At 44.3% G+C, this 26,967-nt stretch overlaps 1 protein-coding gene across 2 annotated transcripts in view; it reads right to left on the bottom strand.

Moving 5' to 3' along the window:
- The window catches only part of LOC135897258 (uncharacterized), a 135,768-nt gene that overhangs the window by 56,299 nt on the left and 52,502 nt on the right, over positions 1 to 26,967 (bottom strand). For both annotated transcript variants that reach the window (XM_065425852.1, XM_065425858.2), the window contains 5 exons: positions 23,369 to 23,425; positions 22,400 to 22,536; positions 12,761 to 12,890; positions 6,678 to 6,794; positions 4,391 to 4,507 (listed from right to left, as the gene is read on the bottom strand). In XM_065425852.1, coding sequence (XP_065281924.1) covers positions 4,391 to 4,507; positions 6,678 to 6,794; positions 12,761 to 12,890; positions 22,400 to 22,536; positions 23,369 to 23,425 — 558 coding nt within the window. The remainder of the gene's footprint in view (positions 1 to 4,390; positions 4,508 to 6,677; positions 6,795 to 12,760; positions 12,891 to 22,399; positions 22,537 to 23,368; positions 23,426 to 26,967) is intronic.

The following is a 26,967-nucleotide window of genomic DNA, read 5'->3' on the forward strand; positions in this document are numbered from 1 at the left end:
GGTTTTTCTTGGAGCATTGGGCCAGACACGGGAACGTTTTACAATCTGGCATCTTCAAACCACATGAGAACAGCTTGGTCCACATTTTGATTGTTTCCCAGTCGCAGCCGTTTCCTTGTAGCAGAAAATGAACTACCTGCATTGTTCTGAAACATGTGTTGTATTGAAATTCATAGTTCTGAAATATTTTTACATTGAAGACATTGAAGATATAGGCAATCTGGCGGGGATATTTAAAATATTCGTACATTTGAGAAATTTTTTTATGTGGGGTTCGTAGTAACGAGATTTGACTGTAGAGCTTGATATCAGTCGCTCCTACTTTGTGATATAATAATAAAAAAAAATGCACATCCAATGCAGATACAGAATTAGAATCTATGTGAAGCGAAGCTTTCGTGAAGCAATTGATGCTATAAATTTTCCCTTTCATTCCTGTGTCTTTGGCGAAAAGGAAAATGACGTGGGCATGTACTCTCATGCATCCGTGCTACACAATGTGACAAGTCTCACATAGGCTTATACTTCTCCATTTCTCCTTATTTTATATATACCACTTTCTCCTTGGCCAACGATGCCTGTTGCGGGTATGTGCCATTGTGCAGATTACATCGACATCGACATCATCATCATCATCATCATCATAATGAACATGTGGACATGATTCTCGGACGATCCCCTGTTGTAGGTATGTGCCATAGTATGGACATCATAATCATGGACACACGGCAATCATCTCAAATAGCTAGTTGTCATTGGCACGATATGTACCGCCCACTTCTTCGCCAATCCCATGTTGTATGTATGTGCCATATTATGGAAATCATGATCGTGGTCAGCACGTGGCGACCATCTGAGAGAGCTAGTTGACGTTGGCATGAGAGAAGTAAGTGTTTGTGGCCTAATACAGAGCTTATTAGGTTATTATTATTATTATTATTATTATTATTATTATTATTATTATTATTATTATTATTATGGAGCTTATTAGCTTAAAGTATATGAAGAAGCTTACCAGATTGAATACCTACTCGCCACACTCTACCAAGGGTTGCACCATAGCTTAGTGGCTATGGTGTTTGGCTGCTAAGCAAGAGGTCGTGGGATCCAGTCCCGGCCATGGCGGCCACATTTCGATGGGGGCGAAATGCAAGAACACCCGTGTACTTAGATTTAGGTGCACATTAAAGAACCCCAGATGGCCTAGATTTTCGGAGTCGCCCACTACGACGTGCCTCGAAATCAGATAGTGGTTTTGGCACGTAAAACCCCATAATTTAATTTTATTTGAAGGGTCCACAGTACTTATCCCCAAAAGCAGTGACGCAATTAAATTGCATAAAGTCAAGAGATATTCCCAAGATCACTTTGCAACATGGACTGCAATATATTTGCAAAGATATCAGCCAGTTGCCTTCAACATGTGACATTAGAGGAAGATCAATCGAGACAAATATCCACGTTGCACGGTCTTTGCTAGAGTGTGTAGCAGAAAGTGCAGGTCAGGTCGCAATAGTTCAGGTTGATTTGGCAAAAGCATTTGATAAAGTTATAGACTACTTTTTGTTCGGTGTGTTAGAGCACATAAACATTGGGTCTCTTCTTTTTAAAGGCATCACTATCCGTTATGCTAATGGCGCAACAAGGCTAATAGTTGATGGTTGTCTATCCGAATCTATTTACCTGAGGGCATCGGCAAGGCAAGGTTGTCCCTCGTCCCCTCCATTATTCGCTTTGTACTTAGAACCGCATTGTGCACGAATTCTGAAGGGTCATGCTTTTCACAGGTACAAATTGCTATCCAATGAGATCCGCGTACTTGCCTACTTGCCTATGCAGATGACATAGCCTTCTTTTGTGCTGACAAGAAAAGTGTAGAGAATGCCCTTGCCATAAAGCAACAGTTTTGTTCAGCTTCTGGTGCAGCGGTAAACTTTAAAAGTTCAGGGTTTTGGTTCAGTCTATGACATACGATGCTAACCTACTTTGCCAGTACTCAGTGGAGGCAAGAATAAGTACATAGGTGTACGTCCCTCTCAATATCACAATAGTACTCCACACTGGTCAGCGGAAGTTGCGCAAGTACAATGTAAGGTTTACAACTGGCAGGGACGGCAGTTATCCATCTTTAGCCGAACTAAAGCTTGCAATGTTTTCCTAGTAGCTCGACTTATGTAGGTCCTGTAGGTACAGTCGAACCCACTTATAACAATATTCAAGTGCCACAAAAATTCCATTGTTATAACCGATAATTGTTATAACCAGGTTTCATGAAAAAAATCAAACAGAGGATGGCAGAGCTGATGTGAGAAAACTATAATGGCAGGGAGGCCAGTGCCCCTCCCCACCACTTTCCTCCATCCGGCTGCTGATTGTGTCCACTCGTTTAACTGCTTTCTGGGCGCTCCGATTGCGTGTAACAAGCCGCGGCTATCGGCGATAAAGAATCGCACTGCTATGACAACTGCAAAGAGGGGTCACGGGTGGCAAGCAATATGCAAGCACCGCTGAGGCATCGCTTTGGTGGCCCCAAAAGGGGCCTTTAAGAAATGTGAGAAGGTTGCCGTAGCAGCTTGTCAGCTTGAGAAATTCAGAAGAAACGCTGCGGCGAGATCGCCGCAAGCACCTCGTCACATACTTCTCACCGACTTGCACGAGAAAACCCTATGTCCGTCAGCCTTGCATGCCTTACGCAAAGCTTGCCGACATCCCTCTCCAAGGCCTCCAGGTGCGCCACATAGTGCAACGGAAGATTCCTTGCGAAAACGAAGCCAAAGAGCGACTGAATCATCTGTCAGGCCTCCTGTGAGGACAACGTTGAGGCAGCCTGCCCTACCGCATCATCGCTGCCGTCATCGCTGTCCGATGCAAGCATGCTCGCGATGATCACCTCATTGGTTAGAAGCACTTAATTTCTAAATCTATAGCCGTGCGCTTTCTTTTAGATGTCACACTGTACACAATTCATTTCGTACCTTTTAAAGATCCCTATGACCCAGCATATGATATGTTTATGGTACTTGGTCTACATAGCCTTTAGCGCAGTAGAATGTGTGACAGGCACACTGAACCACTGTGAAGCACTCGGTCATTCTTTCAGGAATCTTGCCTACATTCGTAGTGTGTACGCTACACAAGAAACAGCGCCAGACTAGATGCCTTCATTGGAAGCATGCACATGCTTGCCTGTGTTTCTAATGTGTTTTCAGTCACCTTAAATTTTTGTAGTGCTTTGTTTTTTTTAATTTTGCTTACCCCTTTGAAGGTTTTCGCCATGTACGGCGACGGTTTTCTGTCCCGCAAGGTCTTTGCCGTTTGGGTACGGTTCCGACCCTCCGTTTGAAATTTCGCGCCATAATGACGATGCATGCTCACCGGGAGGTGCTGCCACCTCTCAGCACTTACAAGATGCGTTTAAAATTGGTGCTGCTTTCTTGGGCAGATAAATAGAGCTGATTGCTAGCTTCAGCGTGTCACTCAGACTGCGGCAACGCCCCTTTGGCAGTTTCGGTTTCGCCGCGTGATCGCAACGGAGGTGCGCGAAACGTAGTTTTTCTCTTTGTCGGCACGCTCTCGCAGGGGCGGCGGAAGTTGATTTCTATCTTGATTGGCACTGCTCTTAGCTTGTTTATCACCACCGCTCACGAGGTATTCTCGCTACAGTGTACTTAATATACTGTATTCTCACTCTCCGCGGCAACGCGCTTACGCGAGAGGGTACCTCAGACCTCTGCCCAAGGCAGCCGCACGCAGAGATGTCATGTGTGCGCCAACACAACTCCTCGTTCCAAGGGTACAAACATGCATTTTAGGTGTGCAGACTGCAATAAGGCGCTGTGCGTAGACCAGTGTTTCAAGGAGTACCATGCTCCGAAATACTATTGAACATTTTGCTGTTCTGAGTGATGCTGACACCAAAATACTCTTCCTAATTATTTTTTACTATTTATTTTCTACTTTATACATTTTGTACATTCAACATCCGCAATAAAGTAATTTGACCACCTGGGAAAGTTTTTTTCAAAATAATTCAACCCTCAAAGGGTTAAGATTCCGCTCTAATGTATTAATAATAAAAAAGTGATTGTGGCCTAATGATCAGGGCACCGGGTTGCTGTGCTGGGGGACCGAGGTTTGAATCTTGCCAGCGGATACACTTTTCTTTCTTTAAGAGCAAGGTGGAATATACTCATCATGAACCCGACCAGCGACTAGCTGATTGACCGATGTTTGACCGACCAACCAACCTAAGTGAAGCCATGGATCGTAGGGAACGAAAGCTTCACATTAAAAAAATAAAAAGAAACATACAATATACTTTCACAATGTCCTTGCACAAAGGTAACAGAACAAGGCAAAACAAGAAACGGCAAACTGTGAAGGAGCTTGCCTGTGGGAGGGTGGAGACAAGCAGCTTCTTTTCCAACGACCGAACCTGGTTCTTGAGCTCGTCAATCTGGCTGTTTTTCTCCTGCAGAGTCTTAGTCAGCGTACTTCCTTCCAAGTCCTGCATGCATTTTAAAGTAAAGCAGTGTTTTCCATATAAAAGGATTAAATTTTGCAGAGAACAGCCTGGAGTATTCAGGCACTGCTCTGGCATCACTTGAATCTGTCGTACAAGAGCAAAGGGCAACCACAAAAGGCACTAGAGAAAATGTCTGCCCAGCATGACGAAGCTTAAAATAATAAATTCTGGGGTTTTACGTGCCTAAAACACCCCCCATCATGAGGCATGCCGTAGTAGGGGACTCCAGATTAATTTGGCCATCTGGGGTTCTTTAACGTGCACCCAAATTAAGGGCACTTAGGATTTGCAAAAAAGCTGAATTTTCTAAAAGCGTGGGCACAGGCTCAAATGAGATGGTTTGACCTGAAGTAGGTTCTGCAAACTACACAGTGATCTCCCTTTAATTATAAGTGCCATGCCAGAGCAGAAATTAGTTTGTCATGGAGCCTTTGTCCGGTAAACTTTTGTAGTAAACTGTACTGGCCAATTTGCACTTGAGTAGGGCCCAGGCCCAGCCCAAGCCCTGCCTACCAATTGAGCCAGCAGACAATACTGCTAGCTCAGCGTGGGGCTAGGCTCACAATGCACACACTGAAGAGGTACACAATGGTGTTGTACAGTAGAACCTCGCTCATGTTTCGTAAGAACTCCAGAGAACACTTACAGACTGGGAAAACATACAAACCAAAGTGATTAAAAAATGTGACAGACTCAACTGTAGTTTACACTTCGGTGATGCGAACTGTTGCATGAATCAAAGCACGAGTTGCAGATGTGTGCCGAGCTGGTGGGGCCTGAGCAGCTAAAGACATGCTTTGTCGTTTTTGTGGCTTTGGCGAGCTTTACGTTTGCAATGCTCGAGCTTCTTCGAGCGGGGCATTTTGGTGGGAAGTTTTGACATGCCCGCTACGCGCGAAATGTAGCAGCACAGGGCACCGACCTGCGTTGAGCTGGCAAGGGCCAAGCGACCCAAGACACACGTAGTTTTCCTACAGCAACGGGAAGACGAAACAAAATCGATCTGGTAGGCGGTACCGGAATACAATGCCTACAATGCTGCCAGAGCTAAATGCGACATTTACTTTGCACCACCTGCGGCCTATTAAAAGTGTGCAGTATGGATGCAATGGCACTGTGTCCCTCTGTGAAACAGATAGGCGAAGATACTTATCGAATAAGGTTGGCGGCGATGGCTCTGAATGCAGCGTGTGACATCCTGCGAGGAGGTTTCCTGGTACCGGAAACTGAGTGCGTGCCGGAATTTTTACGCGAGGCGGGCGGCGAGTATTGCGGGGAAGATGCTGCAGCGGGCTGGTATTGTTCTCTATCGCGCACACATCACACCTCTTCTTAATTACGTGGGATCTAGCAGCCGGAAAACGTATCATATAATCACAATTTGACGATGTACTGACGTTGGTGTGGAAAGATCGTGTTTTCCGGGCATGCATGAACTGGTAAAAAAAGATGTGTAATTATACTGGGTGATTTTTTGTGTTTTCAACCGTGGACGTTGGCATTGCGAAATCGTACGTAACGGGATCATATCGATGAGGTTCTACTAAAGTTTTTTTTTAACATAAGAATCTGCACAAGCTATCCAACACATGCACACCACCTATGATTTAGCTTTGTTACTTCCTTCACCTACATGTCAAAGCAGCACTGTACACTAGAAAAGAGGGCTGTCAACTGATGCTTTAACAAGTTTATGATCACAATAAGAAAGCCTTTCAGCTGGGAAGCTAGACATTTCAACAGAATCGCCAGTCTGGATGGGCTATTAAAGAGTTAGTAATGACACTAAGCAAAAGGTGGCTTTCATTAAACCTTATTTTAAGGACCAACTCTGTTCCTTCTGCAGGGGTTAAATGACGAATGGTGGTGGGTGCAGCTTCTTTAGGAAGTTCTTGATCCTCATAAAGGAAGAGGAGGGAAATATTTATCACTTGGGATGATAAAAATGGCCCAGTTGCGGGTTTAATAAATGCATTTTGGTTGGTACCTTAACTCCTTAATAAATTGGGCTGAGAATGCAGGTCAGGACAGGCTTGGGCATTTGGTTAATTAAAGTCCCCATGCAATGCTGTGGTTTGAGGCACCATACTACACTCTTGTAAGTCTAAAACTTCCTGAACAGAACAATGCAAGAGAAAAAGTGATAACATACCCTCACTTTACCCTTGAGTTCTTCAATTTGCATGTGATAGCGGCGGATCTGAGCATCATTGGTCACAATCTCATTCACCTTGGGAGTGTTCTGTATCTTCTTTGCAGAGCTGGCAAACTGCAGAATGCAAAACACACATGACTCAAGATAACCTGCAGGCACTAGTGTGTCAGTGAAGAAAATCTAAAGGCAGCACACACAGAATACCATGCCTCACTACATGACATGGCAAAAAATATATACAGTATTCAAACTAGCCATTGGCAACCAGCACAGCGAAGAAGTTAGAAGGCGACTCAATCTCCACTCGACATCAATCAGAGAATGCTTTACTGAGCAAGTAGTGGATGACAATTGGGCGTATGAACCAAACAAGTTATTGTGGAATCAAGCGCCCCACTCTGACGGTGTCTCGGCAGTTCTTTACGCACACTGAGCATTTCTAACCTACTGGAGTCGAGCTGGCTCACTTGTTGTGTGCTACTGATTCTTTCATGAAGCTTCTATTCAGTTGGTGTCATGCCGAGGGCCAATAAAGGGTGGGCAATGGAGGAGCTTTCCTTCTATGGTGCTTATGCAACCTGTAGCTTTCGCTGCACTGTGCGAGGTTGGTGAGAGCATGAAGCAAAAGAAGAGAGTGCCTGTGGGGGGGGGGGGGGGGGAGGTAGCGAAGGTAAGGAAGAAACGGAGGCCCCATATTCACTAATTAAATGCATGCAACTTTGCTATTACACCAACATTTCAAAATTTTCAGGTGTATTGTCATTATTGACTGGCACAGAGCACCTGTGGGGGAAGGTAGTGAAGGTAAGAAAGAAAAAGTGGAGGCCCCGTATTCGCTCATTAAATGCATACAACTTTATTATTACAACATTGTTTCAAAATTTTCGAGTGTATTTTCATTGTTGACTGGCAAGCAGCTGCCCCTATATAACAAATTCTTTATTTATTTATTTACAAATACTGCAGGCCTTATTCGGGCCCAAGCAGGAGTGGTTACATCAATGGTAATAAACAAGGCTAGAATAGAAAAATACAGAATAAAAAAATATTTAAAAATATAAAAAAATATATATACAGGGATATCAGCCTTTGCAATTTGGAATTATCAACAATAAATACAAAGTAGGATTTTCAAGCTCATGGTTGTTTAGAGGCCCATTGAGTGTTATGGTCTTTACTGAAAAGCACTAAAAAACAACCACTGGTAGTATAAACAACAAAGCAAGAAACAAAATGATCAATCAGAGGAAGCAAGCAAATAAAAACGTGCTAAAAATATGTGGCCACAGAGCACCTTCCACCCAGTGGGTAATAAATGAATGCACATAAAAGGTGTTCTGTGTACGTGTGTGTGTGAAACAGCATGTCCTGCAGGCACTGGCTACTTAAATATGTATCTGTATTGCACACCCTATAAGGAAAATGTTTCTCAAACAGAGGGTCATGACCCCCAAATGGGTCATAAGCCTTTTTCTGGCGCTCATGGATGGTCTGACTAGGTAAGTGCACATTCTGCTTGCCGGAACAGAGATGAATTTTCAGCTTCGGTGCCCATGCTCTCTCAGTGCGATTTCCTTTACGAGTAATGCATAAGCCAATATATCACTACTAAAATGAAGTTTATTATGCAGATTATTATTAGTTTTGTTCACAAGATGGGGGGCAGAATGGCAAGACCAAATGGTGATCTGAGCCTTCAGTCAGAAAGAAAACTTCATCGAACCCGGCCGCCCAACTGCATTTAGTTTTCTAACAGAAACTGTAGAGTTGGGGTTGAGCAAAATGGTCGTATCAAGAAAGCAAATACATTCTTCTCATTAAAAGCCATGATTAAATCAACCCTGTTAAAAAGTAACACATTTTTGGTAGTTTTCCGTGCCATAGTTAATGGGTTTTAAAGAAATGAAATTGTAAATGTATCGCATTTACTCGATTCTAATGCGTCCTCGATTCTAATGCACACCCGTTTTCCACGGCCGAGGGAAAAAAAAAAAAGAAGAAGAAGAAGAAGACTGCCCCGATTGCAACGCGCACCCATTTTCTGTGACCTAAACTAAGAAAAGTCCTTTATAGTACCGTGCACCTCCTTCTTTCATACAGAACTACAACTTTCTCTAATTTGGAGAAACAAAGATTTGCTTCCAATATACTAAAGTTGCAATATATAAAAAAGGTCGCAGTTTCGCCTGAAAGGCGAAGCATCAATTGCGATGGCAAATTAGTAGACAGCTATACGAAAAGGATAGTTTTTTTACAGGCCGTATAAGCTTTTAAACATTCACTTAACAAATAAATTAACAAGCATGGTGCCCCGTGCACACAAGCAAACATAAACACGTCTCGCCCAATGACTGCAGAAACTCTTTATCAGTGGCAGCAGGAGCGAGCGAATCATGGAGTGAATTGATCTTTGTGCAGTTGCCATAGTAGTAGCCGCCGTAGCAGAATGCATCTCCTGTTTGCGCAAGTCCCGCTCGCAAGTTTTGGGAACTCCGAAAGTCCGTTATGCAGCCCGATTTTCGTCCATCTTCACACACTTGACCACTTTCCTTTTAATTACGGCATAGTGATGAAGTCGGCATGTCTTTGCAGTCGGCACTTCCATGCTGATAGCGCAAATGCAGAAAATGGGAAGACAGATGGTGCAACACGTACTACAACAGGCTCGAAGCGCGCTGGAGGCGACCATTTTGAAATGCCAATGGCGATATGGCAATGCAGATTTATGGTCATACTCGATTCTAACGCGCACGCAATTTTTCGACCCGTTCTTTTGGAAAATAAAGTGCGCATTAGATTCAAGTAAATATGATATCTAGCATCATTAAAGAATGTATATTTTCAGAAAGCTACTAAAGTTGGGGAGGGGTAGAAGGAGGGAGGGTCTCAGGAGGTTCACTACAATGCAATCCTGATATTTCGAAATCTCCATTCCAATTTCCGGATAATTTGAACTGCTCCGCTGGTCCCTGCAAAGTCCTATGTATTTAAATATAGAAAAATTCCTGCAAGTTGTGGGGGTTCCACTCTGCGTGCGGCTAGGGCTGAAGGCGAGCTCCGGATCTAGCCCCACGCAGTCGCTCCGTGGTACTCCCAACCCGTAGCGCGGGAATCGCGGCTACGCCGGGTTCGGACGAATAAGGCAAACAGCGGTGTCAACGGTAACAACGTTTATTGCTACTGGCAATAAAGAACACTGGTAGAGGGATGTCCTCTCTGTAATAGTAATAAATAGGCTGGCCTCGTTGCCCGGGATAGTCAGGCAACGTGGTCACTCACGGGTTGCAGCAGGTACTCCAGTCCGGCAGGTTCGGGGTCCGGCCTCCGAGAGAGAGCGTCTCCCTGGCGCTGTTTTGTACCTTTTTACCTGGGCGAGAGGAATGTCCTCCTCGCCCGTCAGCTACCTGCCCGTGAGTCGCGGAGGAAGGGCGCGCGCGCGTCGCGAGAGCGAGGGAGAATCGGGAGAGGGCATAGTGCGCCTCTCCCCTGTCTATGCCGGCTCTCGACGAGACGGCGCGGGGGAAGATGGGCGCGTGTGCTCCCCACAAAGTTCAAACTCCAAAAACCATGCAACGGTTATTCCAAACAGGATCTCTCCAGGGTGTCTACCAAGTTGACATTTCCAAATTCCCTGAGTTTTCCAGGTTATCCCTGAGCACCTTTACGAAATTCCCTGAATGAGCCAGAACTTTGTTTTATGTCAAGACAGGCTAACACCACGTTGCCCGATGCTGTCACTCTCTAGTAAGCATGCTGAAACAAAAAAATTACTTAATCCAGTTTGAATAGTAAGGAGTAATATGTATTTTATTTAAAAAAACAGAAGGAAAGTTTTAGTAAAATGCACAGCGAAAGAAATGGTAAAGCGCATTCCAAATTGAGTCGAACATATTCAAATACGAATGAAAAGGAGATGCATACATAAGTAAATATTTTTTTAATATCGGCTATTTCTATCAACTGATAGCAAGCTCATCTGTATGAGGTCCTGAACTTTGTCACAACTAAGGTTCTCTCTCAGCAGCTGGGAAGTCAACCTCAACTGTCCTGACATACTCTCAGCCCGTACACAACATCTCAGTGTTGGGTTTCACTGCTTAAAACATTTATTTTGGTTTGGATGAGGGACACCTGTGTCTCAGCGTCAGCCATCACTTAGTTTTTTTAGCTCAAGCTTCTTCAAAAAGGCGGCGGCACCCTTCCTTTCTCGTTAATTCCTCAGTGCGTCGGTCCTTTCTGTTCTCATCTTCCTTCTACCACGCTTTCACCACATGGATCATCTGAAGCATCCTCTTGGTCAGTTGTACAGTCAGCATTTGATTTTTCGGACTTCCGAGGGGCCGCAAAAAATAATAAAAAAAAACCGGGCAGTCTGAAAAAAATGATAGCATGTCTTTAACTGCCTTTAAGGGCTAAAATTACCACAGGCACGTCTGAAAAAGCTCTGAAGGCCTGCCAGTACGCTTATTAGGCATATCAGGGCTTGTACTGTGACAGGGGGCGGAGTGCACGCATGTGTAATTAAGGAATACATACTGTGTCCCGTGACAATTGCCCCCTTCCCACGCTTGTTATGCTTCACCGCCTAACATTAATGTACCGAGGCGAAGCTAAATTTCGGAGACTGGCATTACACAACGCGCTGTGCTTTGCGAACTTCAAAGCCAGTCGCGAGGATTACAAAGGCGGAGTCGGTGCCATTGGTGATAGCGGCGAATTCTTTCAATGAAAAACACGGCACCGCACGGCAAGAAGCTTAATAGCGAACATAGAAGCAGCGAGGCCTAACGTTGCCGCGGTGGTGGTTACGGCTGCCAGCGGATCTGCCTGCGAGAGTGCCGGTTAGAGGCGGCGGGATAATCAAAATAGTGGCGGTGGCGGCTTTGATTAATGCCATTTCAGACCTGCAGTCAGGGCAATATACATTGACTATATGGAGTACGTGGTGGTGCCGCAAAACCGTGCAAATTATCGGGCATGTCCGAAAAATCGGGCGTCTAGAAAATCGGTCGTTAACTACTCTGGCAATACATCGTGCCGATGACACGGCGTCAATGAAGATTCGTTGCGATTCCTCTGTTACTGGAGCCAGCATTAACACGACTTTCGTTCCCTTTCAATAAAGTTACAGCTAATTTTCCCTGATAGAAGCACAGATTCCCTGAGTTTTCCCTGAGTTTTTCCAGACTGTTCAAATTCCCTGAGAATTCCCGGTTTTCCCGGTTTTCCCGGTTGGTAGACACCCTGGTCTCTCACTCCCACACACTGCTTTTTGGACAAAACCGAGCCAAAGGCGAGGGTTCGATGCATCACCAGGTACCGTAAAGCAACAAGGAAAGATACGTGCGAAGCCAAGACTGAACGGGAGCAAACACAGCAGCACATATCCTCCTTTCCAAACCGGCTTAAAAGTATCAGCAAGGGGCCCCTAGCCAGTGCTCGATCACATCTTCTCCAACACTGGGCTTGCAAGAGTACAGCACGCATCAAGCCACCATCCTTCTCAACTCACCCTTGGATGCTTTCCCTCGCACCAGTCAAGCGGCAGTCGAGTGGCAGTCAAGGCATGATCTTATCAAACTTGGACTTTATAGGGAACCTAGGCTTATTCCGGCACATATCACATGCCGATGGAGGAAAGATGAGGCTTCTTCAATGCGAGCCCAGTGACAGTTTTGGTTTTGCACATAGTACCGCTTTTACTATTGAGCAGGTGCTATATTTAAAGAGTCTCTCCTTTGTTCGAACTCAGTTTTACTCTAATAAATTTCCAGTTGCCTTCGAGCTCGAGTTAACAAGATTCTACTGCACTGCTAAAAGGGGTCACACACTGCAAAACTTGGGAAACACTGGTTTAGGGTGGAAATCTGTTGCAGCCATAGTAATCATCAATGATTACTCGTGGTTAATTTCTAGCAAGAAGATTCTATTTTCCTGCCAAGAACACTATGCGTCAGAAAGACACAGGTGCACATGGTATGTTCACATGTGCCTTTTCATGCTGCTCTTACAACAAAAGATAGCTTTACTACCGCGACGATGACAGTGACAAAACAACATAATTATTGCTCCATAATCACCTGTAGAGTGCGAAGTGTCTGCTCCAAGCAGCATGGGTTGACTGTGCACACAATGGCAGTAAGTGCATTACCACCCAGCGAGTTCCTAAGAATGCGAGTCAGTTTGGAGTCCCTGAAGTTGATGTGACCCCTGGAAAGAACACGGGTGGATGTGCTTAGGTATGCAGTGAAATTAAAGCCACATAATTTCAAGAAAATCATGCAGGTATATATTCACCATGATAGTAGCCTGCAATCTTATCCTTTCTAATTTGCATGCAGCTGCACCTGTATCTTATAATTTCGTCAAAAACTCTCACAACTTGTTTTTAGCAGTGCCTGTCACGCGCTTGCAAGCTAATCCCTGCTCCAAGATTACAAATGATAGAGCAATAGGCTGTCGAATAGAAGCTAGAACACAGCTAGGAAATAACAGCACAACATGCTCAATGAACAGAAACGATTATATAAGCAATGCATTGTCACTTCTGTTTGTAGTGAGTACATCACACTTATTTCTTGTCATGAATTCATGCAGTTATCTAGCTTACAGTCCTACTCACCGCTCACCAACAGTAGCCCAGATTCCTATCCCTCTCATTCTTGCAAGACAAATGATAGAGCTTGCAAATGTAAGCCTTTTACTTAATTTTCTTTTAAAGGGACACTAAAGGAAAGTATTCAGGGTGTCTACCAAATTGACATTTCTAAATTCCCTGAGTTTTCTAGGTTTCCCTGAGTGATGCAGAACTATGTTTTAAGTCAAGACGGGCTGAAATCATATCGCCCGATGCTGTCACTGTCTAGTAAGCATATGAAAAAAAAAGGGCTTAATGAAATTTGAATACTGAGGAATAGTGTTTATGATATTCAAAAAGAGAGTAGAAAGGAGGGGTTAGTAAAATGCATAACAAATAAAATGTCTTAAAAAAAATTGCAAACGAGTCGGACATTTTCAAATACGAATAAAAAGGAGATGCGCATACAGAAGCAAATATTTTTGAATATTAGCTATTTCTATCAACTGATAGCAAACTCAGTGGTATGAGGCCTGAACTTTATCACAATTGAGATTCTCTCTCAACAGCTCGTGAGTCAACCTCAACTGTACTGACATACTCTCAGCCCGCGCATGACGCCTCAGTGTTGTGTTTCACTGCTTTAAAGAGGTTATATTGGTTTGGATGAGGGGGGACACCTGCATCTCGGCATCAGCCAACACTTTGTTTTTTGAGCTCAAGCTCCTTCAAAACGGCGGCAGCATGCTTCCTTTCCCGTTCATTCCTCAACGCATAGGTCCCTTCTGTTCTTGTCCTTCTCCCGCCACTCGTTCACCCCACAGACCATTTGCAGCACCTTTTTGATAAGTTGCCCCGTCCACGTCCGATTTGTCAAACTCCTTAGGGGCTGCGAAAACGTACGAAAAATCGGCCAGTTGGAAAAAATAAATGCCTGTCACTTACTGCCCTTAAGGGCTCAAACAGCCACATGCACATTCAAAAATGCTCCGAGGGTCTGTCGGTACACGTATTAGGCATATCGGTGCTCATACTCTGACAGGAGATACCGGGTGCACGCGTGTGTAATTAAGGAATACATACTGTGTCCCGTGACAGTTGCCCCTTCCCACACTTGTTATGCTTCACAGCGTAACATTACTGTAATGAGGTGAAGCTGACTTTCGAAAACCGGCATTATGCAATGCGCCGTGCTTTCCGAACTTCCAAGCCAATCACGAGGACCACAAAGGCGGAGTCGGTGCCATTGCTGACACCAGTGAATTCTTTATATGAAAACACAGGTACTCAATGGTAAGAAGCTTAATAGCGACCGTCGAAGCAGCTAGGTCTAGCGTTGCCGCAATGGTGGCAACAGCGGCCAGCAGATCCGCGTGCAAGAGCACCGGTTCGAGGCAGCGAGGTAATCAAAACAGCAGCGGCGGTGGCTTTGATTAACGCCGTTTTGCACCTGCGGTCACGGCAAAACGTCAGGAAAATCGGATGGCGTAGGGTCCTTGCGTCCCGAAATTTCAGACGTTCTGATACATTGACTCAATGGGAAATGTGGTGGTTGCCGCGAAGCCATCCAAATTATTGGGCATCCGGAAAGTCCGTCGTCGACTGTACACTGGCAACTCCTCCAGTCGACGACAGGGCGTGAAAGACGGTTCATTACGATTCCTGCCTGTTGTTCGAGCCAGCATTACCACGACTTTCAACCCTTTCAATAAAATTACAGCTAATTTTCCTTGACAGAGGCACAAATTGCCCGAGTTTTCCCGAGGCTTTTCCAGACAACTCAATATCCCTGAGAATTCCTGGTTTTCTTGGTTTTCCTGGTTGGTAGACACCCTGGTATTAAGTTAACGTGAACTGTTAAAATACCATTCCAGAAACCTCGAAACGATTGTTTCATGCCAAGAAAGGACTTCACTTAAGAGAAAATCATGTCTGAAGGGCCTGCATAGAATTGAAAAACTATAGACCCATTAGCTTACTCCCAGTATTATATAAAATATTTACCAAAATAATCTCCAATAGAATAAGGGCAACACAGGACTTTACTCAACCAAGGGAACAGGCTGGCTTCAGGAAGGGATACTCTACAATGTGTCACATCCAAGTCATTAATCAGGTTATCGAGAAATGTGCAGAGTACAATAAGCCTCTCTATATGGCTTTCATAGATTATGAAAAGGCATTTGATTCAGTAGCGATACCAACAGTCATAGAGGCATTATGTAATCAAGGAGTACAGACCGCTTACGTAAATACGTTGGAAAATATCTACAGAGGTTCCACAGCTACCTTCATTCTACACAAGAAAAGCAGGACGATACCTAAAAAGAAAGGCGTCAGACAGAAAGACACAATCTCTCCGATGCTATTCACTGCGTGCTTGGAAGAAGTAGTCAAATTATTAAACTGGGAAGCTTTAGGAGCACGGATCGAAGGTGAATATCTCAGCAACCTTCGGTTTGCCGATGACATTGTTCTATTCAGCAACAATGCAGACGAATTACAACAAATGGTTGAGGACCTTAACAGAGAAGGTGTGAGGGTGGGGTTGAATATTAATATGCAGAAGACAAAGATAATGAAGAATAGCCGAGCTAAGGAACAAGAGTTCAAGATTGCCTGTCAGCCTCTAGAGGCTATGAAGAAATAAGTTTACCTAGGTCAATTAATCACAGGGAACCCTGATCATGAGAAGGAAATTGATAGAAGAATAAAAATGGGTTGGATCGCATACGGCAGACATTGTCAGCTCCTGAATGGAAGCTTACGTACCATTATCACTGAAAAGGAAGGTGTATATTCAGTGCATTTTACCAGTGCTGAAATACGGGGCAGAGACTTGGAGACTGACGAAGAAGCTTGAGAACAAGTTAAGGAGCATGCAAAGAGCTATGGAACAAAGATTGCTAGGCATAATGTTAGATAACTGTTGGAGTATTAGGGTTACGGAATGGGTACCAAGAGAAGGGAAACTCAGTCATGGACGGCAGAAGATTAGGTGGAGCGATGAAATTAGGAAATTCGCGGGCGCTAGTTGGAATCAGTTGACGCAGTACAGGGATAATTGGAGATCACAGGGAGAGGCCTTCATCCTGCAGTGGACATAAAATAGGCTGATGATGATGATGATGAAATCGCCAGCTTCCGAGCGGGAGGTGGTGGCTGCATACGTGAACCCCGCATTTTACAGCTGTCTGTGAGTAAAATGGCACTTGAAAGGCAGTGCTAGGGTTCTTTGTGCAAAACAACTGTGCGGTCATGGAGAAATCAAGCCAAAACAGAGAGTTGGATTCGCCGCTGCAGCTGCTCTTGGTCAAGTGGTATAGACCGCTCGGGAATCTCACTACATTACATTGAAGTTGGAGTTCTTCGCTACTTGCAGTTTGTGGGAATTTCGTGAGCTGACAAAAGTAGCGCAGCACCACGCGTAACGAAACTACTGAAACGCGAAGCCGTGGGCGGCGCGGAGTCCAGCGAAAATGAAACCTTTCGACCGACCATGTCGTTGTCAAGAGTCCTTTTTTCTAAACATTGAATAGAACTGGTCAAGTACCATTTTCGTCCATCTTATAATGCAATGCCATTATCTCTTAGGAGAGGTTGAGTACTGGTGACAGAAATAAAATGAGGAGTGCCTTCGTCATCGGGCTAGTACTTTAATGTCATGGGTGAGTCGCAAAACATATCCTACATTTGCCTCAATTTCTCTATTAATAAAACTGTGTTCACGATAATACCGATGCCTTCGGCTTCCTCGAGCATTAATCTAACGCTTCAGCTTGACTTACTATTTGCCTTTATTGTCCCTTTAAAAGATAACATAAGTAGTTGCTGACTTAGAATAGGAACAAAGGTGAAAATAAGTACAATTGAAGGAAAAGGTAGCCTTCACAAACATGCAATCACTCTCATAATTGAACAAGTTCTTTTTGTAGACAACGCACTGAACACATTGGCAAGAAGTTAATTCTTGGAGTAACCCGAAACTCATTTTAAAAGGTAAGCTGAAGTAGAAGTTTACATAGGTGAATATTTTCCAGAAATTATTTGTGTTTAACAACCCGAAGCTGCCCAGTGGGTTATAAGAGACACCTTAGTGGAGGGTTATGGATTAATCTCGACGACCTGAGGTTTTTCATCTCCAACATGAGACTAAATCTAAATACATTGGCATTTTTGCATTCCATTCCTATCGGGATGTGGATGCGGGAATCGAGCCCATAGCCTAGTGCTTAGCAAGGTTCATAATTTTTCTAAATTTGGAAGAACAGTCCCTAAAGACCACTGCTGCTGCTTTTTTGTGTTATTGGTTGTGAACCACAAGGTTTCCCACACACATGTATCACATGTTTCAACTTTAAAAAGTTCACTGACCGTGGTACCAAATTTTCTTTCATTCATTCCAACCAAACTCCTGCTGTAACCAGGTTGTTAGAAGTGAAAACACCTTCCGTAGCCCACCTCCTTGCAAAGCTCATTGAACGAAAAAAAAACTAAATGAAAGTTCCCTTTCAACTAGGATTCTGTAACTGGCCTTTCCTGTTTTCGTTGAACTTTTTTCTTATTCACTAAAAAGCCACGTCATCACTGAAAAATAAATACTGGAGTACGCTTTGTGCTGGGAAACATTATGTATACTACGGTAGGCAGTGAATGACTTGCAGAGGCCGACAATAGTATGATTGAACCCACTTATAACTATGTTTAAGGGCCAAGAAAATTCCATTGTAAATAGCGATAACTGTTAAACCGCGTTGCACGAAGAAAGCATAGGGGACAAACATTCAAACATTTTAATCAGACAGAAGGAAGTGCAGTCTAATCCAGCATTACTAGTTTTAACACTACTCAGATGTAACAATGAGCGGCTACTGCACTGTGAACTTTTGCGTGTGTTCTATGGCAAAATAAACTGCTTACTACAATGTTCCCATTCTGCATTTTGACTATAACAAGTAAATGTGGCTGCTGGGTGTCTGTGCCAAAAATAAAAGGAATGCGAAATGCAGGGCACGCTGCACAGCATGCCTTTGTCACCCCTCTGTCTCTCTTCGCCCCCTCCGACAGGGTAGACAGAAGGCGAGTGCATGAGACAGGTGATGCGATGAACCAATAATGCACCATGGGAGCAACGTAGCAAGTGGTTTATTTTACCATTGAACCCACACAAAAGTTGACGGTGCATCAACTGCTCATTGTTACATCCGATATAGTGTTAAAACTGGTATCATTAGAAGTGTGTTCGACTGTAGTGTCCTACTTGTCCATATACTTAGCAGCATAATCGAGACTTTCCTGCAACCTTCAGATTTTTTAATAACAATGTTACCAATCAAATGTTAACCAATCGAATTCTGCACTTCCTTTGTCTGAAAGGTGTGTCGAAAATTGGTGTGTTAGAAAAAGTACAAACAAAAAGTCCTGCACTTATCCATAGCTGATATCAGACCTGCGTTGCATGCAACTCTTTTTAATGTGAAAATACTGTGTGTGTGAGCTGTGCAAACTTCACAAAATGGCGTGTGGCTGTGTATGCACAGGAAATTGATCAGAGGGAGAGTTTCAGTACGCGCATGTAGCATTTCTTTCTAGTATAAAAGCCAATGCTGATTCTAAAATGTGTAGGCCCACGTGAAAAATTCCATCTAGCTTCTGCTCATGCAAGCAGTTTTTGTGTGAACACCAGCCAAGCTTGTACACAGCTCATGCACACAAAGTATTTTTGCATGCGAGTCAAAGGGCATGTGTTAAGATCAGGGCAGTCACATTTTTCTCTTTTTTTCATTATTAAAAGCAGGCCCGCATTTCAAAACAATAAACGGAGCGTTAGAATCCAGTGAATGCACTATCGTTAATACAATGAACTGCTGAATCTTACCCACACAAGATTCAATGCGCTAGCATCCTTAGGGTACATCACGCACTTTATGGGGGCTGTGTATTTATGTAGGTTTGCATCTTTGTTTCCAACTGCATTCCTGCCTATGTGGTTCACTGGGAAAACAGAGGTCAAATGGGGAGCACATTGGGCTACTGTGCTGAGGGTTTCAAACCAACAATAAGACCAACTTGGGCCATTGAGTTTGTGTCAATGTGTACATAAGTGCCGCTCTCCAACAAACCTCGACATGGGTCACTGCAGACGCGGGTCTGGGTAGATACCGCTGTTCAAAGAAACTCTGGTGACTTGGAGCACTGGATATGTGCCACTCGGTCTGTGCTGGTTTCCAATGAACCTACCGTAAAAACGCGCGCATAATACAAGGTATTTTTTTCCTATTATTAGCGTCCCAAATTTTCGCCTCGTGCTATAAGTGGATCCGAACAAAAATTTCAGTCAGAAATTTGGGCTAGAAGTTTTGGTTTCGTTATTGCTGCATGGCTACGGCTTGGCTTTGTTATTGCTGCGTGGCTATGGCTGGTTTTCGTTATTGCTGCGCGACTACAGCATCGTTTCTTTATTGTCGAGTGCGCACCTTGGCAGCACACATGCAAACCACGCTTCGCGAAGTGCATCTTTTTTATTCCGCATTGAAGGGCCAAGTTGTCCGGACCACGAAAACAGTACTCGGCTGCTTTCAAGCGAAATGTTATTTTAGCCGCACAGGACATCGGCAACAGTGCGGTCGGAAGGCAGTTTGGTGTCAACGAGGGAAGCATTCGTGGGTGGCGTCGATAGAAGGAAGTCCTTTTCACGTGCAGCGGAACGCGAAGAACCTTTCCTGGCCCGAAAAGTGGGACATTCCCGGAAATCAAACTCGCCCTGATGGAGTTCGTACGCCAACAGCGAGCCGTGCATCTAGCTGTGAGCATCAAGCTTATGCAGGCAAAAGCTAAGGAGCTTGCAAGAGAAAAAGGGCTACTGAGCTCCACCTTCAAAGTGAGCAAGCACTGGATTTATCGCTACATGTCCCGAGCTGGATTTTCCTTATGCCGCTGTACTTCGATTTCGCAAAAGGTGCCTGAATCATTCGAAGAGCTGTTTGTGGCTTTCCAGCGCCACCGTATTTCGCTTCACAAGTCCAAGAACCTTTAGCTAGGGCAAATCGGCAATGCTGACCAAACGCCAGTTTATCTGGACATGTCATCGCCCCTCCCCTTGCACGAAAAGGCTCTAAACAAGTTTATGTCCAAGTTTATGTCCAGTCCACTGGTAATGACCAAACGCAAGTTACCGTCATGTTGTCGTGTACGGCAGACGGATGCAAGCTCCCACACTATGCCGTCTTCAAGCGCAAGACAGTGCCTAAAGGTGAGAAGCTGCCAAGAAATATGGTCGTGAGATGCCATGAAAAAGGCTGGATGAACGAAAATCTTGTGCTCGACTGGATAAAGTCCCTCTGTTATAGGCGGCCACGCGCACTGTTGTCGTTCCTGTCCATCCTCGTGCTGGACGCATTTCGTTGCCATTTGGCCGACTCAGTGAAGAGGCTGTTGCGCAAATCCGGCACTGAACTCATCGTTATCCCGGGTGGGATGACATCTCAGTCGCAGCCTTAAGATGTTGGCGTGAACAAGCCATTCAAGGATGCAGTCAATTGGTGTTACGCAGATTGGATGCGCTCAGGTGAGCCTGCAGTAACACCGACCGGACAACAGAAGCGGGCTTCAGCAGCCACGCTATGCAAGTGGATTGTGGACGCATGGGCCAGCATACGAGAGGACCTTGTGCATCGCGCATTCAAGAAGTGCAGCATCTCGAACGCACTCGATGGCACAGAGGATGAGTGCCTCTGAGAAGATATGTCCAACAAGGAACTATCCGAAGAGAGCACAGCTGAGGAAGACAGCAATTGAAGTGCGGAGTGCAATTCAATGTTTTCTTCGAGTTTTCCTAACTCGTATTATACAGGGATAAAACTTGTTTTTTCCATTTTGCGTCTCAAAAATGTCACCTCGTGCTATATGCGGGTTCATATTATATGCAGGTTTTTGCGGTATTTGATGCCAGCATTGGTCACTGGGTATGTTCCACTAAGTGTATGCAGTCCTTCAATGAACCTCTTTGACACCAATTTGGGTAACTAGGTATGTGACACTAACTAGCAATGTGCTGTTCTACTATGTGTGGATGGATGGATGGAAAAACTTTATTGAGGTCCACTGGAACATGCACTAGCACGTAGCGGGCCGCTTCCACGTTGAGACAGAAAGACCTAGCCTCTCCGCCAATGCGTATGATGAAAAAGGATTCCTTAAATTCTGAAAAGGATTCCACCAATGCTGAATGCTATCGAACCAAGGTCACAAGGGTTTCTCAAGGACAGGAAGCTGATGCATAAGAAGCAGGCTGCATTACAAATGCGCCACTTTTAAATGAATGCCTTTCACCTCAACACTTTAGCTATCTGCACCATGAGTGCTGCTCTTCAATGAACCTCTTGCCAACTTGGGTCATTGAGTATGTGCCACTGAGTGTGCGGCAGGCGAGGGAACAATTTTCAGCGTAGTGCAGGCACCGGAGCACCACGCTTCTCGTCTCTGAGGCTGCAGGTGGACTTCTCGGTCGCGCAGCCTGACCAGACAGAAGCGTGAGAGAGAAGTCCAGTTGCCACATGACACGCTTCTCAGTGTTCGCACGCATCGGTGCGCGTTGCATTTCGGAGGCCATGCACAGGCTTTGCAGCATCAGCACTAGGTGGCGTCGACTGTGCTTACACATGGCGCAATAGGAGTTCCGCCGCAGTACGCGCCTCATGTATAACTCGTTTTGATGGTGGTAATACGTTGTGTCGCAATATTGACTCAACGCTAACGCATTACTGTCAACAGTCATCATGAGATCGGCTCTGCCACAACTGTTTTTTACATGAGATTAAATAAACTTGGAAAATATATTTTCTCCACAAAAAGTATATGTTGCTGTGATCCTGAAGGATGACACAATTTTAAAATTTCTACAGTACTAACAAGACTGCTGCTGCTCTCACAGAAAATGGCAGTATCGAAAGAGTGCATCCGTCCATCCATCCACGGATGGACGAACGGACAAATGGATAGATAGGATGGACCCCCAGAAAGTATGTGAAGTACCCTAAGAATACTGATGCATTAACATATATTTCACAACTTAGTGGTGTGAAATTACTGCACACTGAAAACTGAAGTCGCACACAAATTATGCAACGAATTCTGAGGTTACCTTTCTCCTCGGCTGAGCTTGGAAATGACTTGCGTGAGGAATGTGAGAGAGAGGTTGATGCGAGTGCTCTCTCGAAAACGTTCTCCTAAGTCCCCACACTGCTCTGTGCGTTCTGACCCTGCAAGGTCTACTAAATTCTGCACAAAAAGTAAACAGATTACTAAGAGTATTAGGGCTACTTGAGCAAAATTTAGGGTTGCTTTCACATACCTGGCAACTTGTGAACCGAAATTAAAGAAGCCATGAACATGACATTGATAACACCAATATTATACCATATAACCATTAACATTGGTAGTAGCACTCAGTGTGCCCTGAGAAAATGCTTCTTGTGGAATATATGCGTTTTATTAACAATGATTTACCCATAGATGCAGCAAAGGTGGAACAGCAAGGACTGACACGCAACATATTTACAAGTAACTGACGTTTTTAGCAACATTCCTGTTGCCGAATTCGTCTGATTCAGGAAAGTGTCTCTATATAACCTCACTTGAACCAAGTGCCACTCTTGTTCTTTCGCCATCCGAAGGCTCCCAATGGAAGGTACGGAGACCAGCAAGCGAAGAGTTTTGTGAAAAAATTATTTTTCTTAAGACTTCATGCAGCAGTCGTAAGATTGTAAAACGAGCCTAAATTCACAAACATTACGTAAAACTTGGGAGAGTTGGCAGGTATGCTTTGGTACTGACATACACTTGACATTAAATTTACCTTGTAAATGCCTTTACAGCACAGTGAAATATGGTTTTAATTTGTTTATGAAGCAGCTGCACACATACTTCTCAACAATTTTTTCTTCCCGTCTGATCTAACGTTTCATACTAATAAGGAGTAACCATCATTTTACGACGACAAAGTATCTGCTCATATTTTTACATCAGTTAAAAGAAAATATGTGTAGCATCACATTGGCAAAGCTGCACTTGTATTTTTTGCATTCTGAGGGAAAAGAATAAGATCGCTCACCAACTGGCCAATGGCGACGGCCCCATCTGTTCCATCCCTGAAACTGCTTTCAATCACCTGGATGAGAAAAATAGAAAAATTTGAGATCGTGCAATGCAGGCGAACTTGCATGGTAACAACAAAATGTGTGCTTTTTATGAACCCTTTAAATGCAAACTCAGCTACTGTCGCTTTAGGAGGTCCTTTATCAGGTTTGGATATTGCAGACAATCACAGTGCACAGATCATGCATCGACAACAGTGGCTGTAAACTATTACAGTCAAACTTCTTTATAATGACACCGTATCCAATACAATAATACTTCCCTTATAATATTTGGTGTAAGTGTACATTCATTACTTGCTAATATCGGTGGGAAACACTTTAGGTTTACTACTCCAGCATATCTGATAACTGCATACGTTGATGTTCGACTGGATGCAAACGTAAGCTGAGAAACAGCTGAAAATTTGAACAAGAGCCTGACTGCTCTCCTCCTCGAAGGAGGCCTTCTAGCTGCAAGCAATGCAACGTCGCATGCAATGTTGCTTCAACTTCATGCGGATGTTCACTCGCCAGAAGCGGAAACAGTGCAGGGATTTCCATGAAATTTGAAGTGCACAGGACAGCCTCTGAAAAGCACAATGCAACAAGGCAGAAAAAAAGGGGGGAAACAGAGATTTCTGAACCAAAATAGTTTACCGCAGAAGCTGCGGCCCCTGAGTGCCATAGAAACAGTGAAAGTAGTGACGAATAGGTTTGCAAATGCATGGCATCGAAATATGTAATACCCATGGAAGAAGAGCACATTTTGAGCGCAAGGACAAGAAGGCAAAAAAATATTTAGTGACGGAGAAATGTCGCGTAGCATCACCACTGACCATAGCATTTTAACCGTTGAGTATCTCAAGAGTTGGTGTTCGATGACGAATGCACCCATTGAAGTACGAAAACAATTAAGGAAACCAGGAAAGCTATTTGCTTTAAAACAGCATAAAGATGCAAGGAAATGAATTCAACTTATTAAAGGAGGATGCACTTGAAGGCTTATATATGCGTTCCAGTGAGGATATTTAAGTAGTATTTGTTGTTTTGTGGCATGATTTCATAGAGAACAGAGCCAGCAGCTGGTAAACCTAAGGCTAGTACTGTAGATAAATGTTGACTCTATAAAGTGTGTATGCTGTCCTGTGTTGAACCTTGCAGGGCGATGACGTAGCTTCTGTGTGATGTAAGTCCACAAGATATTTGACGAGAAAAACGAATTCTGCGGCAAAAAAAAAAAAAGCGTTGCAGGCAGTAGTTGCGAGGCAGTGGCTCTAACATGCGGGATGAAAGGGTAATGGTGCTTGTGGATACTGGTTGAGGCAAGTGGAAAGAACCTGGGCACGAGGAAGCGGTTCACCCTCTTGCACCATTGCTTTAGGATGTTTCTTTGCTTCTGCCATGGCTACTAAAATATTCAGTTTAATACTTGGCAAGCAATGCTGCAGAAGCTACACAAAGTGTGGTTCCAAGAGTCTCATTCTGCGCCATTTGCAGTGCAGTTGTTTTTGATCTCCGATGCCTTTCATGGAACAATTACTGTCATATTTTGAAACATATAAGTACGAGACTTCATGTCCTCTGACATATACCAATAAAATAGACTTCCATTATTTAAACTCTGGTTAATCTGATTTTTTGATTAATTCGATCATGAGCGAAGGTTACGGCCGGTGCCCATGCATTTTTATGGGTCGAAACTTTCGTTATATCAATCCTGAAATTGGTTTTTACCAGATAATCCAACCTTGACCAGTCAGCATGCATGTGCCTGACCCCAGTGGTGGCCCCAATAGTGAACCCATTAGTGGCAGCGTCTGTCTCGGCAGAGCTTAGGGGGACAGCAAATGCGTTGAACATCATTTCGCATCGAAAACGGCCATTTTTGGCCTGCCCTAGGAAGATCTTCAAGCAATAATAGTAACTCGCAATGTTTGATTACAATGTTTACTAAGTTCTATTGTACACCTTTCTTTTTTTATTGTGATAACAATTATGTATACGGACACTCCAGGCACATTTCTGCCTTTGCCGTGATGTTTCTTATAAAGTCCAAGGGTCATAACACAGTCGCGTGCCCTACGTTGTATGTGCAAGTGAAAGCATGCAAGGGGAGCCAATGATCACAACTCAATCTTGCCCGTGCGAAAGGAAGGAAAGCTGGGAGGAAGCATGCCACCTCCCGTCGCACGCGAGGCGCCTAACGTTGCGAGGCATAGAGGGGCGGGGGTTCAAAATGAGTTATCCAAAATAATTTTTTTTGTCTTCTTCAACAATGGCCACATTGGTACTTCAGAGCAGCACCTGTCCATTAGGTGGGACGGCACCTTTCTAAAACACAAAAACAATATTAAACTACTTGGCGTGGTCTTTGAAGACAAACTCAATTTTCATGCTCATGTTGATTATATGAAGACTAAAGCCAAGGCATTGGTTACACAATCATACTAAATTTCATTCAACAGCATTACATGCTCAATCCTGCAATTATCTGTCGTTTATACGAACAAGTCAAGCTGCTAGCAATTCTATCTGCATCCCCGTTTGGTGCACCCTTTCTCCATGACGCATCTCACCACCCGTGTACTGTCTGTGCAATGATCCATCCTTGTTGCGCTTACAGGCGCACATCATACCACTAAAACATCGGCACTTCATGCCCTGGTCAACTGCCCTCTGCTCACAGTGGAGCTGGACAGAGTGGCACCGTGTTTCTCACTGTTCACCTTTCGTCAGGTGATACGCTGTGGCCAGGACACATTCCATCTAGGCCTAACAGATTTCCCTTGTGACCCGTTTTTGGACCACCCTTAGAAGAAGTTCCATTTCCGGTTTGTCAGACTGACTCCTGCTCAGGCCAGCCAGATATCTTGCACTCCTGTGTATCATTTATGAATGAACAGTGCCCTTACTAGCACCGCGGCGGGCGCAGCATTTGTCATGTTTGACCAATTTCGTCACTTGACTAGCATACTGAAGTTTCGGGTGATGAAATCAACCAGCGCATATAGCGCTGAGGTAACCATCTTCCCTGAAGCACTCGTGTACGTTAACACCTTGTATGACACGGTCTTACTACATATCTACACATATTGCCTATCGCTGCAGGTCACCCTCTCAAGCCTTCAAGTCACAAACGCAGGAGTTCGACTGATCAAGCAAGCGCTCCACTCCCAGGCGCTCAGAGGGCGCCATATGTCCCGGGGCACAGGGGCATGGTAGGCACTGAGTTCGCCAAAGCGGAACTACCTCTGCTCTGCTTCTTCCACGGGAACTATTGAGGTGCTCTGGGAAAGCCTTTTATCTGTAAAATCATTTCGAACACGCCTCTACAAAATTTCACATAACCAATGGCACCATTACTGGCAGCATGAAGGGAAGGGTACCAGTTTAAATCAATGGATACGAAGAGTCCACGAAAGCCCGAGTTGGTTCCCTCCGAATCAGCCTCTTGAACACCTCTTGACTGGCCATTTCCTATACTACCTCTACCATTTTAACCTTTGCAATACAAACCTTTGCACATGTGCTATGGTGTGTGAGGACGAGACATTACTTCACCACATGTCTGCAC

Source organism: Dermacentor albipictus, chromosome 1, assembly GCF_038994185.2.
Source record: "Dermacentor albipictus isolate Rhodes 1998 colony chromosome 1, USDA_Dalb.pri_finalv2, whole genome shotgun sequence".
In the NCBI taxonomy this organism is placed as follows: Eukaryota; Metazoa; Arthropoda; class Arachnida; order Ixodida; family Ixodidae; genus Dermacentor; species Dermacentor albipictus.